The sequence below is a fragment of the Eucyclogobius newberryi genome, unplaced genomic scaffold (assembly GCF_026437365.1).
Source record: "Eucyclogobius newberryi isolate DKJ021-1_F unplaced genomic scaffold, fEucNew1.0.hap1 SCAF_12, whole genome shotgun sequence".
Taxonomy (NCBI): Eukaryota; Metazoa; Chordata; class Actinopteri; order Gobiiformes; family Gobiidae; genus Eucyclogobius; species Eucyclogobius newberryi.
The window spans coordinates 15,856,547-15,879,260 of record NW_027315746.1 but is presented as its reverse complement, the minus strand read 5'-3'; the positions used below and the strand labels follow the sequence as shown (position 1 = coordinate 15,879,260).

The 22,714-nt window shown below is 39.8% G+C and overlaps 3 protein-coding genes across 7 annotated transcripts; all 3 read right to left on the bottom strand.

Moving 5' to 3' along the window:
* Positions 1 to 575: 575 nt before the first annotated feature.
* LOC140356186 (E3 ubiquitin-protein ligase MARCHF6-like) lies at positions 576 to 11,205 on the bottom strand. 5 transcript variants are annotated; one of them, XM_072440983.1, is made up of 26 exons: positions 10,992 to 11,205; positions 10,007 to 10,103; positions 9,861 to 9,934; positions 9,620 to 9,763; positions 9,272 to 9,344; positions 8,855 to 9,035; positions 7,927 to 8,155; positions 7,314 to 7,375; positions 7,203 to 7,235; positions 7,068 to 7,119; positions 6,907 to 6,965; positions 6,753 to 6,833; positions 6,597 to 6,665; positions 6,445 to 6,519; positions 6,220 to 6,354; positions 6,029 to 6,148; positions 5,854 to 5,954; positions 5,636 to 5,773; positions 5,058 to 5,265; positions 4,903 to 4,972; positions 4,227 to 4,408; positions 3,471 to 3,614; positions 3,298 to 3,387; positions 2,886 to 3,018; positions 2,260 to 2,395; positions 576 to 2,176 (listed from the first exon to the last, which is right to left on the bottom strand). In XM_072440983.1, the coding sequence occupies exons 1-26, from the start codon at positions 11,008 to 11,010 to the stop codon at positions 2,107 to 2,109; spliced, it is 2,775 nt and encodes a 924-aa protein (XP_072297084.1). In that variant the 5' UTR covers positions 11,011 to 11,205; the 3' UTR covers positions 576 to 2,106. The 5 variants fall into 5 exon arrangements, with proteins under 5 accessions (XP_072297084.1, XP_072297086.1, XP_072297082.1 ...); XM_072440985.1 differs by having other exon boundaries at positions 3,480 to 3,614; positions 10,992 to 11,204; XM_072440981.1 differs by having other exon boundaries at positions 10,007 to 10,106; positions 10,992 to 11,139.
* Positions 11,206 to 15,312: 4,107 nt separating this feature from the next.
* On the bottom strand, positions 15,313 to 16,771 carry atpsckmt (fATP synthase c subunit lysine N-methyltransferase). The gene is made up of 4 exons (XM_072440957.1): positions 16,312 to 16,771; positions 15,834 to 15,971; positions 15,706 to 15,756; positions 15,313 to 15,600 (listed from the first exon to the last, which is right to left on the bottom strand). The coding sequence occupies exons 1-4, from the start codon at positions 16,606 to 16,608 to the stop codon at positions 15,400 to 15,402; spliced, it is 687 nt and encodes a 228-aa protein (XP_072297058.1). The 5' UTR covers positions 16,609 to 16,771; the 3' UTR covers positions 15,313 to 15,399.
* A 395-nt stretch (positions 16,772 to 17,166) lies between these two features.
* Positions 17,167 to 22,208, bottom strand: LOC140356166 (neuropilin and tolloid-like protein 1). The gene is made up of 10 exons (XM_072440955.1): positions 22,009 to 22,208; positions 21,813 to 21,878; positions 21,130 to 21,264; positions 20,800 to 21,048; positions 19,246 to 19,287; positions 19,042 to 19,169; positions 18,740 to 18,968; positions 18,534 to 18,647; positions 18,309 to 18,453; positions 17,167 to 17,878 (listed from the first exon to the last, which is right to left on the bottom strand). Exons 1-10 carry the CDS (start codon positions 22,034 to 22,036, stop codon positions 17,347 to 17,349), a joined length of 1,668 nt encoding a protein of 555 aa, XP_072297056.1. The 5' UTR covers positions 22,037 to 22,208; the 3' UTR covers positions 17,167 to 17,346.
* Between the last annotated feature and the right edge of the window lie 506 nt (positions 22,209 to 22,714).

The following is a 22,714-nucleotide window of genomic DNA, read 5'->3' as shown; positions in this document are numbered from 1 at the left end:
CCCTTGCAGTAGATAATTGATCATTGTGAAATACCAAAAGCATTTTCCCCTGAACTAGAAGAACATTACTTGAAGTCCAGTTACGTATGAACTTAAAAGTAAGGTCTGGTTTAATGGTCATATTTTCTACAGTACTGTATTCTACAATCATTTCAACTCTTGTTTTGTTTTTCCTTTTCATTTGCATACAGTAGGTTGGCCTGACATTTGCCCCGTCCTGGCACAGAGTTAATTGGATTCAGCACAAATATCTCAGTGTCCCATTTCCAAGAGCCGGGACTCAATGCTGTTCCAATTATCCTGAACCGGACCGCCCAGAATAACCCTCTGCATCACTGCCAACGTCAGGAAAGATGGATCATATCGACCAATCAAACTAGTATTCCCATAGCATTGATAAGATTCATTAACAGTGGAAAAATAATTCACCTGTTGCATTAAATCTAAAATGTAATAAAAAATATGATTATTAACTACCAATAACATTTTCCGTATATTTAAACCAACATAATCAGGATAAACCAATCTGATTCTGAATTTAAAAAGGCCACAGACAAAGGACACGACACAGAACATTTAAGTCACGACTATTTAATGATGTTGCATATTACAGACCCACACAACTTAAGTTCACACTTTTGTGTTACAGTACATGCCACTGCGTTCTGTACATATAAAAATAGAAATCATTTGCCTCTAAAAATTTAAATACAAGACCACGAGTTTGAAGTGTACACCTTAATTTAACAAAAAAGACTAAAAAGGACACTTCAGTAGCATCAAATGTAAAATGATCATTCCACACAATATCATCTACAATTCATATCCACATTTGTCAACTGCTTTTTCTTTCAATGCAAAAAACAGTGTCAAAACTAAAATGTAAAACTCTTTTTTTTTTTTTTTTGCAGAATATCCACAGGTCAATACTGACTTTTATACTTTTCCATCCAAGTAAAATGATTTTTTTAAATAAAATCCTCAGCAGACACAACTACAGTATATTTGAAATGATTGTTGACAGTGAAATAAAGTGCACAGACATTTCCATGAAAAGACGATGATTAATGATATATTGTTGAAATATGAAAACGTGTCTTTTTTCTTTCCTGGTACAATTCGTGGCAACCTGGCAAAGAACTTTTGGTGAAGCTGACAACAAAGACATCGAGGGGGAACATGCTACGTTCTTGCAACTTAATTTGTACACAATTTTTTATCATTTTTTACAGCCTCAAGTTTAAAAAGAAAAGAAAAAAAGAAAATAAAACCATAATCAATTATTGCACTTAAATGTTTTTTTTGGATCAAAGAAGCCATTCAGAAATAGGGAGCCAGTGCACAGACTCTTTCATTGATAAATAAAATAAAGCAGATTTAAGGCTATAGTGAGAGGGGGCGGGGCTTGAAGAATGAACGTGCCAATCAAAAGGAAATTACTGTGGCGTTTTTGTTGGACATACGACATGCACACGACTCATCTAGAACAAGAGGGATGTTCAAACTCGCTGCAGATTAAATATTGTTTGTTTTTCCACACATAACCACAGTTTGACAATCTGTAAATGCATTTGTGGTGTATTTAGGCAGCACATTGTCTTTCCAGTTCACTTTGACATGTAACGATTCTCTTTTCTGAAGTTTAATTGCATATTTTCACAGCTCATGGCAGAAATGTAACACACGTCTAATAAAAAACAGCTTAAATCAAATAAAATCCTGTTGCTACATAAAAGAATTCCGTCCTTTCCTCTAACAGCCTTGGTTTAATTAAGTCTTTTGAAATGCTTGGCAGAACCACAAATTCAAACGTGACAAATCCCCATGTCGCAAACCGGCTCATTACGAAACAGAGCTGTCCGAAATCTGGGACCATATGAGGTAAATTAAAAAAAAAAAAAAAAAAAGAATACAGCGTCGACTAAAACATTTTAAGAGAAATAAAAGCAGAAACGTGGACGTTCTGTGTGACTTAAATGATTAAGTAATGTCTCAGTCTTCTGTCTCAGCTTATTGTGTGGTTCGATGAGCGAAGAGTAACTGTCAGAGATTGGACATTTAAGATTTACTGTACAGCGGGGTCCAGTTCCTCCTGTTGTTTAGTGTTCATGAGGTGCTGTAGGACGCGCTGGTGCTCCTGCGTTCATAGTTCACCAGTCGCTGTCCCACCAGGTATCTGCGGGGAGCGAACAAACATATACGTCAATAATACAGAATCAATAAGAGAAAGATTAGCGATGCGAGCGATGCGATACTGACTTGTCGTTTTTAATGTGCTCATACAGTCTTTTGAACTGGCGGATCTGGAAGGACAAAATGGCCAATAGTATGACCACCATCAGCAGGAACGGGTAAATCCTCCTCTCCACCAGTATCTGCATCTCAGGCTGTACCGCTGCAAAGGGGGGAAAATGTATAAATAGCTTAATGACACGTTAAAACCGACTGTGATGGTAAATTATTTGGTCATTTTGTTTAGCCAAGCGAGTCTAACAAGTGTGTCATGTAGGGAGGTATAGTAAAAAATGTAAAATATCAGAGGTTATTTTGGAAATCAGCAAAATTATATAAGTACATTAGACTGTAAATTTTTAAAAAGGCTACAGAAGAGCAGATTTTTACTGGCTATTCACGTTTTGCACAAAGAACATTATCTAAATACTGACATAATCCTCAAACGTCAAGTTGTTTACTTTTTGTTGTTGACTGAGGCCCTTCCTGTCCATCTTGTTTTGACTGTAAGAAACCTTTGTCGTTGACGCGTTTTTCGGTCACCGACTTTGACAAGCGTTTATCTGTATAAAATAGTCTAGAATAATAGAGGCTTATTCTTACTTTCTTACTCCTGGACCGCTGGTGAATCTGCGTGTGTGTGAGAGACTTACCCAGCAGCGGCGTGACTCCTTTAGAGACCGTATATGGCACACACAGAGACAGCAGCAGCACACAGATGACAGGGGCAGCGAGTCTCCTCACAATATAAAACAGGTCGATGTTCCGGATACCGTTGGCGTACACCTACAGGACAAATAACAATGTAGATTTCTATTTTCATTGTCTTTTACTCATACGGATACGCATTTAGGCTCTTGTATAAAAATGAATATGATTTATCCACAGAATATTTACTGTTTTGTTGACACAAAACAAGACACAAAACTGGGATAATTTGCTCAAGTATGATAGTAAAACTGTAAAACACAAAGAAAGAATAAGAAAAGCTACAAACAGACTGTATTAAAAATGGAATGATATTAATAGACAACACTTTTTGTGATTACCTAAAGTGTAACAGACCTGTTCAATGACTGTTTTGAGCCACCACTGCGGGCCCATTAGCGTTATTGCTGCGATAATCTTAGCGTGGAGCACACCCAGAGCCCAGTCCTGCCACAAAGAGAGACTCATTTCAGAACATTTCTTGGGCTGAATTGCAATCGAGGAGTCTAGACGTTCTTAAAATAACATACGGTCTCTACCTGCCAGGGGTAGAACAGAGGCGTCTGGTCCAGGGGGACGCGCAGAGGGGCCACGATGACCAACTCGAACAGCAGTCCCAGCAGCAGCGGGATGACACCGGCTAACAGCGCCGCCACCACCATCGTCTTCACAATCTGCACGGGGCGAAAGGAGAAGTCACCACCGGGAACCATTGCTGTCAGACTTATGGTAAAGCAGAATGGAGATTGTTTTTTTTTTCCTAATTCCCAGACGAGGCTTTTGTGCATTGATTACTTTCATATTATATTATTGTCATATTATAAAAGACTTAAAAAATATAAATTTAGTTGTCTGGCTCATGGTATGTATTGTTTATGTTTAAATCCAGGCTCAACTCTGATCTGTTTGGTTGTGCTTGTGACTGAATTCATTTTATGTACACTTTTCTCTTTTAAAATGTATTTCAAAACATTATTGATGCATGTATTTTTTTTTATTGTGATTTCAGCTTTCTAAAAGCACTTTTAACTGCTTTTAGTGTGAAAATGTAGTATGAAATGTTGTTTTGACAGGAACTTTTCACAAATTGGCATAACTTACCAAGCAGCTAATGTTGTAACGAGACAAGCATGTGTTTGTTGTGTCAAAACAGACATGGCAGTAATAAAAAATAAATCAAAAGGAAATGAAATAACCGTAGTAAAACCTATAGTACATGAACAGAATCAACATTATTTTCAAATATGTGAAGCCTTGATTTTCGCAACTGTATCTAATCCACCCACCATGACGGTCCACTCGTGCACTTTGACCATGATGACATTTCGTCCCTGAGGCATCCAGGACAGCAACATGGTGGCAGCTCGGATAGACAGCCAGCACACGTACAGACCACTGGCCGCGGTGTACAGCTCGTGGACCACAGCTCCGCCCATCCAGAAAGACATCAGCCAACGACCGGCCGAGACTGAGGAGAGAAAGAGAAAGAGAAAGAGAAAGAGAAAGAGATTAGTGTGTGTCTGGTGAAACAAACACATCCACAACTACAACGCTCAATAATCTCTCTACTATAACTATTCTGGTCAAGCTCTTATTAAAGCAACATCATGTAACTTTCTGATTCCATGGAAATAGAAAGTTAAAACCATATATAACCATGTTATTGTGTTTTTTGCACGTGAAGTCTCCTCCAGTGGGGAAATGCACGCCCGATTACAGTGTGGACAGCGTTTTATACATTTTAGTGCAATACATTTTTATGTGTATAATATGTTTAAGTATTTATAGGTAATAATTATGAACTACGGTGTAGTATGTTATTTTGTTTGTGTTTTTCTGTCAGCAGCAGTGGTCGACTGCAGCGTCCACAGACACATCTTAGATCTTGAACTAGGCTTGGTCAGGACTGTCTTTGCTGGAGTGAATATTCTTAGGTTTGACTGTGATAGGTGGGATATTTACCTGGCAGAGTGAGACAGATGAGACTCGCCATTAACAAAGTCAAACACATAGAGATCACCAAAAAAGTGATCTGAAACATCAAAGCAAACTGTATTTTAACATTTGAACCAACAGAGAAAGAACAATAATCACTCAAACACATGAGACTGAATCACCTTCAGAGGGAAGTTCATGGGTCGGTGGTACGGCTGAAATCCAATTGGACCGCCCTGCTGTAAAATAGCCTGATGAGCAGCATGAAGCCCCTCCCCCAAACCAGGTATCCTGTTGTTGTTATGACGACCAGGTGGGTTAATGTCATTGTTGTTATTGGGCTGGTTCTCCTCCTCCTCGAAGTCTCCCAACAGGTACGAGTGAAGGTCTCTGTGTGTGGGCAAAACTATGGATGTCATAATGTTTTACACACACACACACAATTTTTGGACAACAGATTGGATAAAAAAAAATTCACTCTTCTTTTAAAATGGTCACAATTTAAAAAAAATAAATCTTCTGACCATACTATTGTGACCTGAATAATTAACCAAATAATCTTGACATCCCTATTTGAGACATAAGTTTACATGTTTGTATCCTAACGTTGTAAAACATTAGCATAGTAAAACCAATAAAATATTCAGATTTAAATAAATGCATCACACAATATAATAACAAATATTAACACAGTTATTATTTGTTATACGCTACCCTCTCGTTGACACAAAGTACTTAAAAACAGTTTTGGGCTGCTTACAGCACATATCCCACAGTGAAGGTCCAGGCGTGCACAAGGCGTTTGAGCCACTGTCGCGTGTGGCCCTGCTCCAGTAACGCCGGGAGCACCACCTGAAGCAGCAGCAGCTCCAACGACAGCTCACTGACCGGGGCGTCACTGAGGAGACAAAGGGGCCAGGGTGAGGTCATTCATGCAGTTGGACAGACAGTAGCAGCAGTGTAGAGCGCAGCGCTTACCTGTACAGCATGACATTGTAGGGAAGGAAAGTAGGGAAGAAAAGTTTGATTATTCTGATGGGGAGCCAAAGCATCAGCAAAACTATAGAGCCAAACACCACCTAAAACAGAAAAGACACTCATCATATCCCCTTCAACGTGGAGTGTATGAATCGCAATTAAGCAGTGAACCAACCACAGAGAGGATGAACCTCCGCAGGTGTCTGTAAATGGGCAGGTGAATCATCTCTTGGACCGGGTTAAAATCGGGGTCATTCAGATTTCTCAGGAACCACAGCACACCGGGCCGGAGCACCTGCGAAAAGAAAGAAATAGTTTCAGTCTGAGAAGCAAAGGTGATATTTTTGAAGTAAAAAGCCACTGCACCTCTCTGAGAAGAAGGATAAATGAGGCAAAGTAGAAAACATAGACCATTCCGACCAACCAGTGGAGGAATAACGTGGTGCCGGGCGCGGAGTCAAAACTTTGCTCCCTGTCTTTGAGTGTAGCGTCGAACATCTCCTGCAGGTTTGACATTTTGAGCACTTAATTGAAGCTTAATAATTAAGTACAAGTACAGAAATACTGTAGATGATCGTCGGTGGTCTTTACCAGTGAGCAGATGTCAAGCCACCAGCCACAAATCAGGGGGAACAGGCCAATCTCCATCACAACGAGGAGTGAAACCTGAACATACAAGTGCAGTTTTTAATATTCTTATGAGATGATTACATTTTTGTTGAAGGTTGTCTAGTTTACGATACCTTGACGACAATGTAGCAGACTCCCAGTAGACGCCTGGATCGCTGGAACTTCACCAACGAAGCAAAACCCTGTTGAGTGGAGAGTCAAGGTCCGGAACTCAAATAATCGGTCGAAAAAAAACCAGAACAAGCCGCGCTGTTGTATTTGAAGGATACATGAAACACGATTAACGCTCCTGCGAGTAGGATGTAGCCCAGAATTGTAGTAAGTAACCCTTCAAAGTGTGACGCTTCGATCTGAAATACAGACAAACTATTATTGAGCGAGTGGTTCAAAATCAGGAACAGGAATAGTAACGCGCTCGCTTACGTATTCTTCCAACCCTAATCCCACCACTGAGAAATGGCCAATGTGGTAAGGGCAGAAGGCTGGGGGGTGGAACAGGGATGAAATAGAACACAAAAAATATTAAATGTAATTTGCAAATAAAAAACATGTTATTCCACCAAATTGTGCGATTCTCTACATACCAAACACCAGAATGAAAAGTGTGTTGAGCGACACCACCCAGAAGACGTGCTCCTACAAAACGCCATGACAATTAGTACTAATAATAATAACCTTGAGTGTGGAGGAGAGTTTACAGGGTTTTGGTTTGAACTCACCAAGAAAACAAGGGAACCATCCAAGCCCAGCATCTAGAAGGGAAAACATAACACAATGAAATAAACGCAGTGCTTATGTTTCATGGTTACATTTGGCACTGTAAAACTCACCCTCTCCCAAGTGAGTTCCTCAGCAGCGCGATCCCATTCCAGCGCATTCCAGTTTAAATCTTCTGGCCAAAAGGGGAAAAAAGGGTGAGACCACAACAGAGATAGAATACAATACAATACACCTTTTTTGTCACACAATAGCAATTAAAAATAACCCAAAAGATTAGACGATAGACGAATATGAAACGATATTATTAATCTCTTAGTACAATATTTCTGTCAAACTTTAGTGCATTACCTAAGATTAATACATTAGATATTTCAAAATCACAGACGTGAAAAATGGAAACCTATTTATTAACAATACTATTATAATATACTAATATCCTATACACAATCTGTTCAATTCAATGAAAACAAAAAAGTACATGCCTTAATTTAATAGCCAAACGTGTCAAAATAAAGACTAAACAAGGCTAAAGCACAATTTAATAAGAATTAATAAAACTCCTTCTTTTCTTTTTACATTTCATTGTCAAAAACCTGTACATTTAGGTCTGATGGCAAACATTTATTTTCTTGTGATTCTGATCATAACATTAGCCGATATTGCACTGTAAACATGCTTGCGATGTGTTGTGCAGCCCTTTTCTAGTAAAGTAAAATTACTGACCTTGTCCTATGTTATTGGCCTCTGCAGCCTCCTCCTCTCTGACCTCCTCATCTTCCTCATCATCGTCCTCTCCATCATCATCGTCGTCGTCCTCATCGTCCTCATCCTCCAGCTCGGCCTCGTCTCCATGTTCCTGTGGGTCAGCCGCTGCAGCTGGGTCGACGGGGTTCTGGCCTTCTGCGGCATCAGCACCGACCGGCCCGTTCTCTGCACCATTCCCCCCAAGATCCTGGCAAATATTCAAAGATGGATACAGTCTAGTAAACCGGATATTTGCCCCACTCAGCCTTTTGTGCTATCATAATTGTCCAATTAAAAAAATACTAGGGTGTGTGATTAAAGAGTCTGTACTAAAAAAAATGTCCATGTAGTTGAGCACAATTTGTTTTGTTCCACTATTGATATTCTCGTAAAAGCAGCTGTTGGGGTCAAAATGAGACCACAAAGTGTGTTCTGGATCTAATTACTAAAGAGCGTTTTTTAAATTTGAAAACCAGGAAGTATGCCGTCAGCTTAACTGTGAAGGCAAAGCTTGCATAGGCTTCTGAAAGTGATGAAAAGCACTTATAAAAACTCATCACAGTGAAAAACTAGGAGGCTCAGAAAGTGAACAATAAGTTTAGACTGCAGCAAAATGTTTAAAATGAACTAGTTCTGTTTTTTTTTCTTTTAAGATTAGATACAGTGCATTTGATGCATGTACAGTATGAAGTTTATTCATTTTTTTTTATTTATTAACCTTTATTTAACCAGTGAGATCGAGACTCTCTTTTACAAAGGTGACCTGGGGCAAAGAAAAAAGTACTTAATGTTTAATATGTTTTACAATAGAGCTAATATTGTTTAATCTCCTAATAATAATTCACTGATAATTACAAATGATCAAAACATAGGGACAGTAAATTGGGATATGTGAAGCGCTTTGTACCTCATTGGCAGGAGCAGGGCCATGTGGCGGGTTGGGCACCAGGGGGACTGGGTTTTGCTCTAACCACTGAGGGGCCCCACCATGCACTATTTGTTCTCTGAGCCACACCAGGCTGATGAAGGCGCACAATGTACACGTGACCACAAAACAACCTTGGAGACAATCGGCAAGCAGGTTCTGTCTGTGAAGAGAAAGAAAAGTGAAAGAAAAGTAGGACTCATACAAGTAACATACTGCGTTTTATTGTGCAAATAAGCTGCTGTGATCAAGTAATTTCCCTTCTGAATGAATGACTTTTGTCTATGTCTATGTTAAGACAACTGAAAAATATGGAGAAGCACAACAGGATGAAGAGTCTTGCAATTATTAATGTATGCAGTGTGTGACTGACAGAGGACAGTGGTGATCAATACTTACGTTGATAGCATATCTAATGGTAGAGTAAGGAGAGAGCTCACGGAGCCAGTAAACAAACATTTGTAAATACGACCTGTTGAGAACCCAAACATAAAGTGTAACATGTTAATCCTTTTATTGTGACTTCAAAACACCAAGATTTGTGATAACTACAGGAAATGGGACTGATTGAGTCAGTGATATTTAAGAATTGTTCTATTCCAAACAAAATACCAATCAACTTACATAATACAATAAAATATATATATTCACTAATCGACTAATTGAAAAATATATCGCTGACTAGATGACTACTAAATTACTAAAGGCCTAAAACCCCCGTCGTTAGGATACAATGGTGCCACTTACATGCAGTAAGAGGCACAACGCCAAGCCAGGCAAAGGCCACCAGTGTGTAGTGAAACCAGTATCTGATGGCGGTCCCAACACTTGTGACCAACCCTGCAAAGATGTCCTGGACAGGCAAACGGGATGGCATGTCTGGAGAGTAGACTGAAGATAAAAACAAAAGAAGATTAGCATCCCTGTTGTGAGAGAATAACAATAAGGATGCATTTAAAATCTCTGAATGAGAGAAAATAAAACGTACTTGGTGTAAATGCAAACCGGTGTTTACATAGTTCACAATATTCCTTTCTGCTGTGTTTGAGCCACTGGAGAAGACTTTGCAAAACAGAAAAATATTTTTTATTCTTTTTAAACGTGCATCACACATATTAGAGAAACAGTTCATACCATTCTTGGTGAATGAATTTGATGCTTCCTGTGCAGACACAAGGATGGTAGAGGGGCTTGTCCTGGGTCCCCTCTGATCGACAAACGCGGCAAATATCTGCTGTTCAAATCAAATCATCAAAATCATTGAGCAAATGCAGGTAACAATAACAATACAATTGAGTCCCCGTGGCCTCATCATCTTGAGGGAAATGAATGCATCTATATGTATTGAAATCGTGTTTCTAACATTGTTTGTGCAGACTGAAATAAGAATGTGTCTTGAGCTGCAGCAGAGACACATATCAGTCTCACACACATAGGACAAACTGTAATCCATGGATTACACATGTCACTCTATGACCAAAATAAAACAACTATTATTAGGCAAACTCTCAACATAGGAATAAAGTGCGCCCTAGTATAAGTTGTCTTGACTTGAAATAATATTATTTTTTGAATGGACAGCAAACGAGTGAAACGAGTAATTCATGTTTTGTGTCTTTCTATTGGAATTTAAACTGTAATTAAATTGTTATTAGACTCACGTGTACAAAACCATTATCAGAGCTTAATGGGTGTGTCTCTCATTATCTCATGGATATTTGACGAAGAAAACTTTTAAAAATAGCCCATTTTAAAGCCGTAAACTTAGTAACATAGCAAACACAATGGCACCAAGTAATTAACGGATATAGTGAAGCACAACGTCAAAGGTCTACATTTCTACAGCTAGCGACTAACTAACTATAACACAATATGATTTGAACTAACGCTAAAGCCACAACACACGGGTGAGGCTAGCTAGCCCGCTGAAGCTAATTGGTTAGCGGTCCTTTTAAACTAGCGGTGCATCGCAATAATTGATCAAAAACACACAGTCATCGTACACACGCTTGCTCTTTGGATATTTCGCGCTAATCGGTGTTATAATATGATCTTGTATAAAGCATGACACCATAAGAAGCATATGGTGGCCCCATGAAATCAAGTTTAAACATTTTACCTTCCTCAGCGGGATCCATCTTGCCCAATGCAGCCTGGCTTCACTAGGTCTGCTCAGTCAGCTCGAAATGTTGAGGCCTGGGCTATCTGTCCAAAAACATGCCCCTTTCTGCGTGCCCGAGATCTGTAAAAGTGTAGAGAATATCACTGGACCGCAGCTTGTTTACTCCATTGTGCGGCCGACTGTGGACAGCGCAAACCCGGTGCTAAAATCATGAATCCATGGCAACAATGCGCTCTTTGTTCACTAGATGGCGCAAAAGCAACGCAAATGCAAACACAGTAGAGGGGCTTTTGCGTGGGACTGGAAATACATTGTAATTACACATTTTGTTTCACTAATGCTTTGACTTGAATGTAGGTAGTAAACAAATACAATTTAAATCTTAGGCTATGATTTAGCTATCTTTATTCTATGTGTCCATTCGATCTATAAAATTACTGGACATCAAAATAATCCAAAGTTGGTTTCAAAGTCTATTGGTCATGTGCGTTTGAAGGACATTTAAAAGCGCATTGAATATTTATTAATTTATTCATTTTTTACCGCCTGTTCCCGTTCAGGGTCGCGGGTGACTGGAGCCTATCCCAGTAACTTTGGGCCTTAGGCGGGGCACACCCTGGACAGGAGCCAGCCACCCACGATCTTCTTGGGAGGTGAGAGCGATAATCTAGTAGATCTATGGGTGAGAGCGCTAACTGCTCTGCCAACGTACATGAACCCACTTTATTGAATATACTTATTCTTATTGAACTTGATACACGATACACACATGATAAAAGGGTATCTTGGTGAGTTATCTAACTACTCAGATATTCAGACCAAGTCCATTTAATTTTATGTGTACATTTTAAACTATACTCAGGACCTTTTTTTGATATATTTTGCTACTAAATTAAACAATAAACCCCTTTCTCACTCAAATAGATTAAATTATACTACAACCAATTAGCTACCAGTTCCCATAGAAGCAAAATATATAAAATAGTGAAAGTAGCTAGTGATTCTCAAACCTTTCACACCAAGTACCATGGTATGCTATGGCAGGCATGTCCAAACTACAGCCCCGGGGCCTCAGACCAATTTTTTCAAGCATTTTGATGACATACCAACCTAATATCAATGTTCCAAGTCTTATTAAAGGTGTGTAGGCTCATTGAAAAAATGTTGAATGCAAAAATTTCAAATGATTCACTTTGTCATTCAACAAATTTGACATTGCCGGGTTGTTTGTGGCCCTCTGCTTCGTATTTGTTTCAAAATGCAGCCCTCTGTAAAAAAAAAAAAAGTTTGGGCACCCCTGATCTATGGGAATATTCAGAATACCAGGTCTAAACTAGGCCTTAATGCAATGGCACTACATCATCGCAATAATTCTAAACAAGTACTTCCCCCACAGCCTCTGGGAAAGCGCAGAATTTGCGCTTGACTGCTTTGAATACAGCCTTTCAAGGAGAACACGCACTTGCATTACTTCTCGTCACTGTGGATCACTTTTATCACTGCGGGTCCACGTCACAGTATACTGCTGCTTCTTCTTCTTCTTCTGTGTTTTATGGCGGCTGTATCCAAGTGTTACATTACCGCCAGACTTTATTCTTTAGACTTCATTTAGACCACCTATACTTCAGACTTGTTGTTGTTGTTGTTTTATGGCGGTTGGCATCCAATTGTTGCATTACCGCCAGACTTTATTCCTCAGACTCTGTCGTAGTCCGTAAAAGTACTCCTTCCATTGCTTTGGTGTTACAAAGCCCATGAGGTCATGATATGTCTTTGTGACTAGAATAGTTGTTGTTGTTTCAGAGACCAACCGGCTTTATTCCAGGGAGACTCTTCTTCATCTTCCTCTCCTTCTTTGACGTTCGGTGCTTCCACCGTACAGCTTTATTCTTCAGGCTTCATTCTATAGGCTTTAATATGTCCACTGATGTCGCTGCTTGGTAGCCGTGCGTCTACGAGACTGGGCGAGGACAGGAGACCACCCCCACCCCCATCTCGTCACTCTGATCACTCTGACTCCCCACAAGCAGACCCCCATCACTCCGACTCCCATTTAGCGCCTTTAGCCTGTTTTCTATATCTGCCCAATCAAGCTCCTTTGTTCCAAGGAATCTCCCTGCAGCTTTAGCAATGATCCTGATCCTTTCAGTTCTGCTTTGAGTCTGAGCAGCACAGTTAACAACATCCACCATAAAGAGTACAAAATCCTTTCTATCCACAACCAGGGTATTCTCATTAATTCTGGAACCTGCACACTTGGGACCTCCACTCTTGAAACCTTCACACTTCTTGGGAGCCACGCTGGCCTTTCTCATTTCGCCCTGGCTGGGAGCAGCGCTGGCTCCTCTCTCTGTATTTACTCTAAACTCGTTACTTGAAACTTTCTTGACTGCATCTGCATAGGATATACCTTGAGAGACCTTTATTTTCTGCACCTCAGCAGCTCTTTTGCTAAACCTGCATCCCCCGTAGGCAGAGCTATGTTCTTCCCCACAGTTACAGCACTTCAGTTTTGCACCCACGTCACACTTCCCATACTCATGATCTCCTGCACATTTACCACATCTTTGCCTCCCTCTACAGACCGCTGCAATATGCCCAAAGCGCTGGCACTTAAAGCAACGCAGGGGCGGCGGAACATATGGCCTGACGCTATAGCACATGTACCCAATGAACACCTTACTAGGCAGGCACCTCCCTTCAAGTGTTACCATTACCGACAAGCTGTCACATCTTACCCCAAACCGGGTCACCTTCAAACGCCTAGCGTCCACCACCGTAACTCCAGTCAAATTCTCCTTAACTTCATCCACAGACGTCGCCGTAGGGACACCTAGGATAACTCCTCTGACCGTGTTTCTTTCAGCATTAGACACAAGAATGTCCTTTCCACCCAGACGTTTAGTTCCAATCGCCTTCCGTTGCTGAGCCGCGTCCTTGCACACGACCAGCAGCGAGCCATCTCCAAGGACACTCGCACTCTTGATCACTCCCACAGCTACAGTTAGGCTCTTTGACAATGCCACTGAATTCCACTCCTTAAAGGATGCACTATCCTGTGCAAGCTTTATGATCACCTTACAGTCTCTGCTCTCACCCCGGATATCAATAGCTTCAGCCTCATCCTGCTGCTCATTCCCAGAACCCTCGGACGAGCTAAGGGACTTTTTACGTTTCCGGGCACGAGCAGGCAGAAAAGGCTGCTCCTCCACGCCGTCCAGAACGTCTTCCATCCCCGATCCACTCTCCTCCGCCATCTCCCGTCTCTCCAGACCGGGTGTTCAGACTTTATTCTTCAGACTTTATACCATAGACTGCTTTCTGAGCGGTGCTGACTCATATTCATTGTCTTCAAAGTAGAAAGGAATCAAATGCACACACTTTCTTTTTGCATGTGCTGTATGTCACATATGTCACATAACCAGTCAGTAGAAGAGCAAGCTTTTTTTTTACAGTATAGCGTAAAACATATGTAAAATTACAGTAGGTGGCGGTAAATGCACCTTTTCAGTTGGCTGCCAACCGCCATTAAAAGTAACACAACAACAGTAGAAGAGCAAGTTCAAAAGTTCGATTCAAAAAGGCCAGAGAAGGACAGGACTGATAGTTAAATTATTTTTTATTGTTTCCATTCCTGTCATTCAACCAACGTCAGAGCTCGGCAAGAACAAATAAAGAATAATTACCATTTTGTCTGTATAGTCACTGTTACTAGCTCATTACATTAGGTTTTTTATACATTTGTAAAATAATCATTATTTTTAAATAATACATTCAGTCATAATACAAACTTTGTTCCTCTGTTGACTGCAGCTTGATCTTTGTTTTTTTTTAAAATCTTTTTCACAATGTTTTCTTTGTTTTCACCGTTAAACATAATACTTTACTTTGCGTCCTTTCTTTGACTTTCAAGTAGATTTTAGTTTCACGGTTACTTTCGGTCACACAGGAAGTTAGCAAAATAAAAGAGAAAACTCCTCCGCTGCACTCTCGTATTTAGAGATTAACCACTTGTCGGCACTGGGCGTTTTTCTGTTACCTTGGCATGGCTCTACGTACCCCCCAAATGGGCGCGTCCCACACTTTGAGAAGCTCAGCTTTACACACATTTAAACTGTAGATGAGTCACATACCACCAGTGTACCACAATTTGAGAAACACTTGAACTGACTGCAGTGTTTTTGAAACTTCATCAAAGTGTTGAAATAGTCATACCTGATCTGGTGAATCTCTTGAAATCATTTGAATTGGAATAGTTTTTAGACAAGATAAAGAGATCTAGTATTTAGTCAAACAAAGCAGGCGCTGCTTCGTATGGTACTTTTGTTAAGTATGAGCCTAATAATAATTGCGATGATTGAAATATTAATTATGATAAAAAGAAATCACATAAGGTAAATGTTCTTCATTGTCCATGTTCATTCTGTTCAGATATAGTCCTTGTCCTTTCGTAACCTTTGAATGTCTTGATATCATAAACCCACACCGTGTCTATGCCTTCCCCAACAGTTTGTTCTGGGATCCATGTGGGGAAAGGGAATCGGCAGGCCACCACCTTGGCTGTGCTCGGCAGCTCTTCTGCCAACTTGTGTTCCAGTCTTTCCATCTGCCGAAAGCCCAAAAAAGCATTAACTATGTTAAGACTGCAGTTTTAACTTAAAAAGAGAACAAATTGACACATTATTTTTGAGAAGACAACTGCTAAACTTGCCATTTGGGGTACTCCAAAGATGACAACATTGGGGTATTGAGCAAAACTGACCTGGGAAATAATTTAGTAAGTATTTTAGCATGATCCTAAATGTCTTACAAACATAAGTAAAATGAATACAAATTTACCTTCCAGAGGTCAGATAAGTGGAAAGATGTTGTGTGATGGACGCCCTCCTTCCAAGCTTTGTAGCGTGAATACCACACCAGCCAGGGGTTCAACTCAAAGCCTGATGCTCGAAAGCCCTGCTTGGCTGCTGCTATTACCTGTAAGTTCAAGGCAGGAGGTATGGAAATTACTAATTAATTATAGTAAGTATATACACACGCACAATATGTACATATCGAATCATACAAAGAAAAGATTATGTTTGTACACACAAGCCTGACATTGACATTCTAGTCATTTATGTATTAAAACGGGTTAAAAGTAGTATATCTTGTGTGATGAGATGAGATATAAGATAACCTGATTTGTCCCACAATGGTGCAATGCAAGTGTTCTAACACAGAGTAAAACTATAAAGCTCCAAAACATTTATGTACAATGAGGCTATGGTTATAGTACAGTGCAGCATATGGACTAGGATGGCCACAACACACTCACTATGCGTCCGTCTCCACTTCCTATGTCCACCAGCTTCCCCGTCCTGGCTCGGAGGGCGCAGAGGACATTGGACACCTGAACCGTGGTAGCAGGGACGAAGGGGAGGCAGACCTTTCTCAATGCCGGGGCAACAAACGGAGCTGTAACCGCGTAAAGAGCCACGAGTGAGCCGCCCACTACACCAGTGACAATGAGACCAAGACGGCTTCTGTTTTTAGTCTGGTTTATGTCGGTTTTCCCATGGCACGGGGCCCCCAGAAATGTGTCTTCTTCTTGTGACATTTCACCAACTGTCATTCAAACGTATCGCAAGCAGCTACAGATCACTAGGATTAAATTTTCTGCATGACAATGTGAAAGGAAAAAAATAGCATTGCAGAAAACTTACGATCAACTTTATCGCATTTCTTTTTCCAACGAAATCAATTAAATAAACGATCACGGTTAATGTTTGTTAGTTCTATGCTACAACCAAGTTTTATAGATCCAAGTTCTACGCTCAGTGACCTGTCCGTCGTGTAAATAAGTCCGGGCGTTCAGATAAATACGACCTTAGTTCCTATTCTTTGCTTCCGCTTAGGTAAAAGTAAGGAAGAAAAAAAATCTTAACATTCACTGCAAAATTAAATATTGCAAAAGTATTTTTTTAAATGAGAAAATCAAACAATTGATTTACATATTTATTAGTTTGTACAGTAAGTCATCAGGCTTAGGAGTGCAGGGACCAAGGATTTATTGAGACAAGAATGCACAACAAACAAAGGCAGCCAATTTGTCAATAACTTTGCCTCCTGAGAATTCAGCATATGGCTTGTGTAGTGTGAAAACTGGAAGTATATTAAATTGTGTAAACCACATGCATATGACTATTAATAGTAGCATTTATTAGATTCCGCATTGTGTGTAGAAAATTGCATAGGTTTTGTGGGGTATGGGGTTATTTTATGGTCAACATATGGGTAAAAGATTTGTAAATTATGCAGTTCACTAACTTAAAGGAAGAACAAACTATACTTCTAATATACTCGATATATATTAGAAGTCATTGGACAGTGTGCGATGGACTACGTGGTCAAAGCCTGACATATTAGGATGGATGTGTTGATGCTGCATATAGCGCTGGCTGCTGGTGGTTGGTTCATTGCTCATCATTAAATTGTCCTCCACCTCACCCCTGTAGCCATCGGCTGCATCCTGTGAGTAACTGTGCTTCATCACCAAGATGTTCCGTCTGCCTGTGGGAGTGGTGTGATGGGACAGAAGTGGAGACTGCTGGCTCACCATTGGTGGAGGTAGTGGCAGTGGCCCAAGCACCCCGTCTGGTGCTGCGGTGCCATCCCTAACACTCAAGTTACTGCGACTGCCGTGTACACTCCCATGCATGCTGTCCTGCTGGGAGCCACAGTGATGGTCACGAATGCATTTTGAGGATGAACGAGGCATCTTGGGGAGGTTCTCTGCCAGAGCGCCGTCAGTCAGGTCACCAGACGGGGCACGCCGCAGAGTACAGAGCTCGTAGTGAGGCGGCTCAATGCCCGGGTGCAGCAGAGCAGGGTCGAAGTCATCACTGTGGAAGAGATTAGAGTTGTTGTAAAAATTATGTTGTAAATATGAGACACATGTACACTAGAAGAAACTGTGGCATTATATATATTAGCAATGTTGATTTTCTGTTTGGAAGAACCTTTCCTATCAGGAGCAGAGTGACTGCAGTGTCCTGGGATCTTGATTTAGAAGTACCTACCATCTAGCTGGAGGATAAGTCTACATTGGATATTTTACGTTGAGCGTAAAATCAGAGCACCTATAAATTAAACATACAAAAAAACATACAGAAAGACCTACAAGTCTACACAGTTCAGGAATCACACCCAGGACCTTGAATCTTCTATTTGATCCTGTTTTGAGTTGTGTCCAGATACCAATGTGAGCACGGATAATGGTAAACTTGTCTAACATAGAAAATATTGACTATAGCCAGTATAGATTAAACATACCTGCGTATTATGTATTTCTTCCTTGGCTGTTTGATCTGAATGATTACAGATATGACTAGCAGGATCACAACTAAGCCACAGGTTACTCCAATGATGGTCAGATTGGTATTATCTAGGTTGTCCAGTATACTTGGTGTCCTCTTTTCTGACAAAGAGAAGTAAGAGTCAAGTTTGAAAAATGTTGTATGGTGTGTATGGAGTTTTTGGGCCAGTATAAGTGAGTACCTTTGCAGTGGTTCTCATCCCAAGGGTAGACACAGTTTTGGATACCATTACAGACTAGTGTATGGTTGATGCACATATTACTATGGCAGAAGAAAGTGTTGTCATCACAAGGAGCTAAAAATAAGATGAGATAAAAATATATTTTAGAATCAAATTATAGGACGCCAGAGTTGAAAAAATTTAGTGCAAGAAAAATAATCCCTCACGAGCATGAAAAGTTGTAAACAAGATTCTGAATTTGCTCTTCCTACTTCCCTCATCTGCCCATAGACGGACCACGCCAAAAGAAGAATCCAGCATGACGTCATTGGCCACAGTGGAGCAGAACTTATTCTTCAAGTGCTCAACGGAACTGCTGCCATCATAGATTGCAACAAAATTACGCTTGCATTCATTTGAATTGTGCATCTCATACTCTAGGAACCGCATGTAAATCTGTAAAGAAGAGAAAGACAACATAACTCAAATCTAGTCACCATCCAAGGCATGTAGAATATTTCTTACACACCCTGGCTTTCGGTGGTGCCCTTATGTACCACCGGCAATCCACAGCTTCAGTTTGCAAGGCGTGGTTTCCTCTGGTGATTTGAAGAGACTCCACAAATCCTTCAGGGCCATTCATTTCAAATTCACAAACTGACAACAAATATTAAAATACAATTAATACATATAGCACCTAATTATAATAAGGAAAGGTATCATCCGTACTTACAAGGTAATGATGGCAGTGACCCCTGTTCTGTAAACTCTGGATCTGGAAGTAAAAAATACCCACATATATTTCCTAAAATTGAGCTCTGAATTAATACTCTTAAACTACACAATATCTTACAACCTTGGACAATTAAAAACTGAAAAGTGGATTATCAGTATTTGAATAGTCAAGCCCCAACAATGTGATAGATAAAGTACTACAGACAAAGGGCAAAACACCAAAGAAGTGATTCTCCATTTTTATATACACAATTATACAGTCAATGTTCTCCATTTGTATCTGAATAAATGTAGACAATTCTGTGTGAGAATGAGATTTTACCCTAAGAATCCAACCGAAAAATAACAACATTAAAGAAGCATATTGGCACAAAAGATGAAAGCAGCTGGACAAGGTTTTTATAATCTACATGTCGTCAATCTGCCCTCATTTATATTTCCCTAAACCCCAGCCAGACTTGATCAAAAACACTTGAACGAGGGTTCAAAAATTGTGTGGAAAAACCTTTGTACAGATTATTCCACTTGGATTACAGCAGCTTAATCTGGGACAGATTAGTCTTCCGCACCACTGACAACCTGATTGTAAATATGAAATTTTAACAATTGATATTGTGACTATTGACCAAGGCCTGTTCAAACTTCATAGAAGGATCTAGGCTCTTCAAATCGTAAATTTGAATCCAACACTTCATGTGTGGCAATGTTCAAGTGAAATGTTAAAAATCCCCCATTTCTATCTGAGATTAGCATTTTACAGTTTTGTGCTTGATTTAGTGTTTTAGTGTGTGGGAAAATACAATATTGCATGGGTAGATACAATTTGAATTACAATTTGAAATTGAATCTGTTTTATCAAACTGAACAAGACAGTTTTACACTGTTTTACTTTTTTACATCACATACAATAACATTGAAAATGCAATTAAATGCATTACATGTGACGAAAGTGTGGGGAAAATAGACAACCCTCTTGTACGTAATCTAGACACGAAATGCTGATTAATCTTCAGTGAAGGTGGCTTATAATAAAATCTGGTGGTCATAAAGTCTTTGCCTCGGACTCCCGTAAGCCTCTAGTGACAAGCTGTATTCCCCTGAAGACAAGCTTTCATTAAGTCCGGTGCGTCCATCTGTGTGGGTGCTGTGGCTTTAAGGGAGAGCTGTCCTCCTCTCTGCAGCTGTGTGGCCACTAATGTAACCAAGCATACTTAATGTGTCTTTAAAAACAGCATCAAGCATATTTTAAATGACTTGTTGCAATGACATGACAGGCTCTGATCAAGAATGTCCAGAAGCTTTAACATAAGCCAAAAACACAAGGGAAATTAATTGGTTTAATCAATATTGCAGCAACAATATATAAGATCATAAACCGAAGAGTTACTCTAGTACTAGAAATAGCAGCGGATTTGCAGGGTTGTGTGAAGAATCTAATCCTATCAAATACACTAAACCCAGACATCCTTCAAAAAAACTTGGCTTGGATTTTAAACATACGTAGCACATTTGTACCAATATCCAAACTGCACTTGTTTTTCCAGCCACTAACCTTGAGTGAAGTTGTAACGTGCAGAAAACCCAATTGCCTCAAGTTCACTGTCAGCGACAAACTTAATGTACAGGTAGCGGCCACTGGAGCGGACATAGGTGGGACTCTCCTGCCCACAGTAGCGCCCGATGATGGGTGAGAACACAAAGGGTCCATCTCGCACCTCAATGTGGTCAAATTTACACTCCCATGACGGCTCGATGGAATACTTCTCATCGAAGAATAAGTCTACACACTGACGTGGAGCAGCTAAAGAAACAAGCATTTATAGTCGTATCTGTTATTGTTCAATCTTGCGTCAGCGGTGTATCTGTAAACACATCATTTTACCTTCTATTATGTAGACACACTCCCGCTCTGCAGGGTATTTCTCCGGGTAGTTTGGGGATGTGAAGTAGCCACCATCTGGCTCCTTTATCCATGTGCCACACTGTCCAGCTGGGGTCACACCTGAGTTGTTATTCCCTGGAGAAAAGGAAAATAAATATGTATATCATTTTTCAACATCGGGGCAATATTGGACCATGTAAATATAATAAGAATATTGAGTTTTTAAAATAGTCCACTATGTTATTACTAGGCTATTTCATTAATTTACAAAATAAATTTAAATGCGCACTATGTAACCTTTCTGGAAGCTGCATTTTTAATATGACTGGGGTCAATTCTCTCTCCACAGATCTGACCTGTATTTTTTGCTATACTGTGGAACTTTCCTCAACATACCGGTACTTAAAGCAACAGCATGTAACTTTATATACCATGAAAATAAGTTAAAATGTCTGCATGGAGATGGATACATTTTATGCTATAATGTAGAATATTAAGAATAACATTACCATGGAAACGAGAGTTAGGTTTATGGTAAGGATTAAGATTTGTACACAGTTAAAAATATCATTATGCATTATTTTAGTTTATTTTTTTGGCTTAAACGTTACTACTGGAGCTTTAAATTCACACACTACTAGAAAAATGTTCTTTTCTTTGTGATATTTTCTGCTGTGAATTACCTTGAGATTTCTTCTTAGATGCTGTTGAAACACACAATTCTGGGAAGATAAAACTTGCTGCTAAAACTAAACAAAAGAAGCATTTAAAATTACATTTGTGGTGAAAATAAATAAATAAAAATAATAACAAAGTTGTAAAACGATAGCCTTTGTTCTTTTCTTTTTCGTTTATGGCTGAAAAGCGAGTTGAACTTACCGACAGGCAGCAGACGTCTGCGCACCATTTCTGTTCCCAGTGATCAGATATTGGCATTTAATTATTTATGAGATGAAAATATTTTTTCCATGCTCTCAGGAAGTTCAAGTGAAGACTCTTTTTGTCAAGTCCGTCTCCCGAAAGGATTATACACTGCCCTCCGACACAAACCTTCACATTTGTTGCTCCACCTTTATTCGACATTAATCTCGTAAGAGCCCAAACTGTTTCGCAGATTGAAATGTGCGCGCGTCAGAAAAGTGAACCACAGCGCAGTCCTTGACCGTTCTGCTGCCCTATAACAAACTGTGACCTATTTAACTATAAAGAAAACCTATTTTAAAAGTGAATTTGATAGCAACATTTTGAGATGACATTTTTGAGCTATCTTTGTAGTTTGGATTATGGTAGGATCAAGATGCATAAGTCTTATTAAAGTGTTGGCACATATATAGCATCCAAAATCAAATGTGTCATATCCAAGTATGTGATTGGACACAAAAAGTAACAAAGAGACTAATTGTTCCACGTGATGGACTATTATTTTATTTAAAAACTTTATACAGCATAAATCTGAATCAAGTAAAGTAAATTATACCCAGCAATGCCGTCACTTCATTTTAATTAACTTTCGCATTATCAATAAACATCTTCAGGTCTCTCAGTCTACTCTCTCATCTTGGTGGGATTATTGGATATGTGACCC

Bases quoted from the DNA above. Each gene is read 5' to 3' on its own strand.
- LOC140356186 (XM_072440981.1), bottom strand. The intron at 6,520-6,596 runs GTATCGTAAACT...TTGTATGTTCAG, and splicing joins TCTGCTACATTGTCGTCAAG to GTTTCACTCCTCGTTGTGAT. The intron at 5,266-5,635 runs GTAAGCAGCCCA...GCCCACACACAG, and splicing joins TTCACTGTGGGATATGTGCT to AGACCTTCACTCGTACCTGT.
- atpsckmt (XM_072440957.1), bottom strand. From the start codon at position 16,608: ATGACAGTTGGTGAAATGTCACAAGAAGAAGACACATTTCTGGGGGCC. The intron at 15,972-16,311 runs GTGAGTGTGTTG...TTGAACTTACAG, and splicing joins GAAGTGGAGACGGACGCATA to GTAATAGCAGCAGCCAAGCA. The intron at 15,601-15,705 runs GCAAGTTTAGCA...GGCTTTCGGCAG, and splicing joins TCTTTGGAGTACCCCAAATG to ATGGAAAGACTGGAACACAA.
- LOC140356166 (XM_072440955.1), bottom strand. From the start codon at position 22,036: ATGGTGCGCAGACGTCTGCTGCCTGTCG. The intron at 21,265-21,812 runs GTAATTCACAGC...CCTTTTCTCCAG, and splicing joins ATCTAAGAAGAAATCTCAAG to GGAATAACAACTCAGGTGTG. The intron at 19,288-20,799 runs GTTAGTGGCTGG...TTTTACTTCCAG, and splicing joins ACGTTACAACTTCACTCAAG to ATCCAGAGTTTACAGAACAG.